The sequence below is a fragment of the Citrus sinensis genome, chromosome 9 (assembly GCF_022201045.2).
Source record: "Citrus sinensis cultivar Valencia sweet orange chromosome 9, DVS_A1.0, whole genome shotgun sequence".
NCBI lineage: Eukaryota > Viridiplantae > Streptophyta > Magnoliopsida > Sapindales > Rutaceae > Citrus > Citrus sinensis.
This window is the reverse complement of record NC_068564.1, coordinates 6,627,801-6,631,970: the sequence shown is the minus strand read 5'-3', so window position 1 is coordinate 6,631,970 and position 4,170 is coordinate 6,627,801. Positions and strand designations below refer to the sequence as shown.

Sequence of the window (4,170 nt, the reverse complement as noted above, 5' to 3'; positions counted from 1 at the left end):
GTTCACAAAGAATTGCTAATCATTTTATTTAATCACTTCTACATAATTATTTATTTAAGTGTCACAGTCAGGCCGGATGGCTCATATCTCATTCTCTCAAAATGAAGGTATATTTATCTTCAAATGTTGTTAGCGGCAGTATATTTTTTAACCAATCTTAAATAAAACATGAAATCCCAATAAATTTCTGTAGATTATAACAATAAAGGAAAAATGTGCCGCAGTCTACACTCCAGCATTTCTCGAAGGCTTTATGTACTCGAAATAAAGAATGAACAAGAACATGTAAAATCACTCTAAATCTGTGGATTGGCTGCCATCTGCAATCATATTAAATTTCTAATCATTAATTTCATTGTCTGTTACTTTAAATGCAAACACTAAATGAAGTCGATCTAATCTGTTGAAGATCTATAAATTACATTAATAATAGCCTCTTTTACGTCTCCTCATCAATTTCAACGAAAGTATGTCCACCATCCCCAATAAACCATGTACCATTTCCATGATAATTCAATATCAAGAAAACTTCATATGATTTAGCACATCACATGCCATATCAATCAAAGTCAACCTTCTGGACGGACGTGTACTTCTTGGATTTATTATGAGAACGATTAAATATATTATCTGTTAATGTGAAAGATTGTAAAGTATTGTTCTGCTATTATCGGCAGCATGTGCCTCTGTAATATGAAATAGAATTTGTACTTTATATGTACTTCAAAATGTTAGCTGATAGAATTCAAAGTAGGAGCAAATCACGGCAACCGGCAACCAGTAATGAAACTTCATGTGGGGCTCCAACGCATTAATGAAGAAATTTGTGTGAAAATACAAGACTTGAGATTTGGGAAATGCTTGGACAAAGGGACACTTCTCGCGGCTAATTCGGTGGCCCTATAACGTGGTTTTCTTTTTCTTCTTTTTCTTCCTTTGCTTTTGTCTTCAAATTCAATATAAAAATCATTATTTGCGTACTGATCTTGTTGAACTAACTCATTCTATAAATATCCTATTCAGTCTACTTGCTTCTTCATCATAGAAAAATGGCTTGGTTTCACTCTCTTTGCTTTGCACTCGTTTTCTCAGCTCTAAGCAATGGTGGCTCTGCTACCACTCGAGTTATTCATCCTCCTCGATATCTTGACAGTAAGCATTTGTCGGATCCTTACTTTTTGCTTGTTTATTTTCATTTTGTAGCACATAAAAAACCCTGTAACAAATTTGATTATGTTTTAATTTGCTAATTAAGCTACCGTTGTACATGGAAGTAAAAATAATATGACATGTGTGCCATTATTGAAAAAATAAAATAAAAAACAGCCGGATGGGTTGCTTATTTGGCTCCCTCTCTTACTTTGAGGATATTATGTTACATCAGCTGAAAATAGTTATTTAGCTAACTATTTAAGTGTGGGGTAACCCTCAACTATTAAACTAATTTTTTAATATAAGTTAAGTTAATGGGAATTCAATAATCTTATACTGAGTTTTTTTAATTGTTCGAGCGCTCGATGTGTCTTGCCATGCAATTTTAGCCATTTTAGTCAGATTAATGTTGTTCTTCTAATTCAAGAAAGAAATATCCATTATTTATGTGGTACAATCTTAATTTAAAAAAAAAACACATAATATCAGTGACTTATTATTCCACCGAAGATATGTCTCTGATGTACATAAAATTTTGGTCTAATGTTTATTTTTATCTGCAGCACTTCTGCCAAATGGAAACTTTGAACTCTCACCGAAAAAATCAAACCTCAATAAAACAGTGATAATCGGAAAGTATTCACTTCCCAAATGGGAAATCAGCGGTTTGGTGGAGTACATCTCAGGCGGGCCGCAGCCCGGCGGCTTCTATTTTGCTGTCCCTCGCGGTGTTCATGCAGTGAGGCTAGGCAATGAGGCTTCCATTTCTCAGAACGTGAGGGTGAAGCGAGGCTCAATCTACTCCCTCACTTTTGGAACCACTAGGACTTGTGCTCAGGATGAAATGCTTAGAGTCTCGGTTCCTGGTCAGTCGAGTGACCTTCCAATTCAGACACTATATAGTAGCAGTGGAGGTGACACTTATGCATGGGCTTTCAAGGCAACTTCTGATGTTGTCAAGGTGATGTTTCATAATCCAGGTATTCAGGAGGATCCCACTTGTGGGCCTCTCTTGGACGCTGTTGCCATCAAAGAGATGCTGCCTCTAAAATATACCAAAGGTGAGTTTCTTCATGAATTAGGATCGCTCATTGGCTACTTCTAAAAATTTTGTGTCACGTGTATATTGGTCTTAGTGCAAAGTATGATTTTGATTATTCTTATATTTCTTGGTCCTTTATTAATTCATTGGGTAATAATGATACTCTCCCGATTTAAACTTTCCTTAGCATTTTAATGTGCGTTATATACGTTAAAATTTATGTATGTTTATGTTTTATTCAATTATTTTTTCTTTTTTAAGTAACTATAACCAACCGCCAAATTGTATTTAATGTAATTTTACTTAAGGATACATGATTTTTCTATTAGTTCTCTAATTTTTTAAAAATCTTCTGTTACATGCTCATTGGTTTAGTTTAAAGAATAATATTACCTACTCTTAAACATATATTTTGTGTTCCTTTATTATTAGACAATGGTCATCTCCGGATCTAAACACTCTTCAACATCTTAATGCAAATTATACATTAAAACCTATGAATGCTCGTGTTAATTTAATTATTATTTTCTTTTTTCTTTTTAGTATAACCAATCAGTATTTGCTAAAAATAAAAACTTAAGATAGAGGATTTTTCAAAATAATCAATGTCTTAAAATATAAGAATACGGTAAAGATATGTTGATTTTTTTTTTTTTGTGCTATAATTAAATTTTATATGTGTGTGTGTGTAGCAAATTCATGTATACTAAAATATCTGTGTCCATATGCATGCGCAGGTAACCAAGTGAAAAACGGAGGCTTTGAAATTGGACCTCACACATTCAAGAACTTCTCAACTGGTGTCCTCCTGCCTCCTAAGTTACAAGATCTAATTTCACCACTCCCAGGATGGATCATCGAATCCCTGAAGCCCGTAAAATACATTGACAAGAAGCACTTCTTTGTCCCCTCAGGATTCTCAGCCATTGAGATTGTTGCAGGAAGAGAAAGTGCCATTGCACAAATCATCCGAACAATTCCTAACAAGTTTTACAAGCTTACATTCACCATTGGAGACGCCAAGAACGCTTGCCATGGCTCGATGGTTATCGTAGCATTCGCTGCCAATGAAACCGTAAAAGCTCCTTATGATTCTGTTGGAAAAGGAGGATTCAAGAAAGCAAGTCTCATATTCCAGGCTATATCTTCCAGGACAAGGATTACTTTTTATAGTGCATATTATCACACCAGGCTGCATGATTATTGGCATGTGTGCGGACCTGTTTTGGATGATGTTAGCGTCATCCCTCTCCGATAGATCATAATTTGTTTATTAATTTAATTTTCATTTCATAGTTGAGTGGTCCTCAAACAGTTTTATTTGACTGGTCGTCCCGATTAAGTTTCTAAAAAAGATAGGTTATTAAAAAACTTGTTTGAACTTTATCCACCCCTCCAATTTAAATAAATAAATAAAGAATGATTTCTATTTCAAGTTTTTTTTAAGGATGGCAAAGGGGACTATACCGGTCCCCAACATTTTGCTTAAGTCCCTGTACGCTTCCTATCCCATTATAATTACTTGAGGGGAAGAGAGACGGGTTCTTGAGGGCACCCATTTTCAGAAAAAACTGACAATTTTATTTTCTGAATTTGATATAATCATATTACAATAAAAGTATAAATTATATTATCAACACAAAATTATCAAAATAAATTATTTTAAATTAAAACATTCATATCAAACTAAGTTAATATAGTCAATATTACAACAAAACAAAGTTTTATTTCTGTATGGAATTGATGCATTGACAAACTTTATTAAGTTTTTATATTAGAGTGAGGGTATCTGCACTCGAAAATATAATTTGAGCACTTTTTATTACATTCATTTTTTTTTTTAAAATAATTTTTACCATACGCATTCTTGTAAATTCCAAAATTATCCTTCATAAAAGTCATATTGAGGAAGAAATTTTGGGTTTAGAGAAAGATGATTTTGCGTTAGATGGATGTATAGTAAACTAAGTGTTCCA

At 33.5% G+C, this 4,170-nt stretch overlaps 1 protein-coding gene across 1 annotated transcript; it reads left to right on the top strand.

Moving 5' to 3' along the window:
• Positions 1–747: 747 nt before the first annotated feature.
• Positions 748–3,580, top strand: LOC102629059 (hypothetical protein). Its single transcript, XM_006489886.3, has 3 exons — positions 748–1,152; positions 1,716–2,213; positions 2,932–3,580. Exons 1-3 carry the CDS (start codon positions 1,050–1,052, stop codon positions 3,450–3,452), a joined length of 1,122 nt encoding a protein of 373 aa, XP_006489949.1. The 5' UTR covers positions 748–1,049; the 3' UTR covers positions 3,453–3,580.
• The last annotated feature ends 590 nt before the right edge of the window (positions 3,581–4,170 follow it).

Coding starts and splice junctions, on each gene's coding strand:
- LOC102629059 (XM_006489886.3), top strand. CDS start 1,050: ATGGCTTGGTTTCACTCTCTTTGCTTTGCACTCGTTTTCTCAGCTCTA. Junction 1,153..1,715: donor TCCTCCTCGATATCTTGACA/GTAAGCATTTGT, acceptor TTTTATCTGCAG/CACTTCTGCCAAATGGAAAC. Junction 2,214..2,931: donor GCCTCTAAAATATACCAAAG/GTGAGTTTCTTC, acceptor ATGCATGCGCAG/GTAACCAAGTGAAAAACGGA.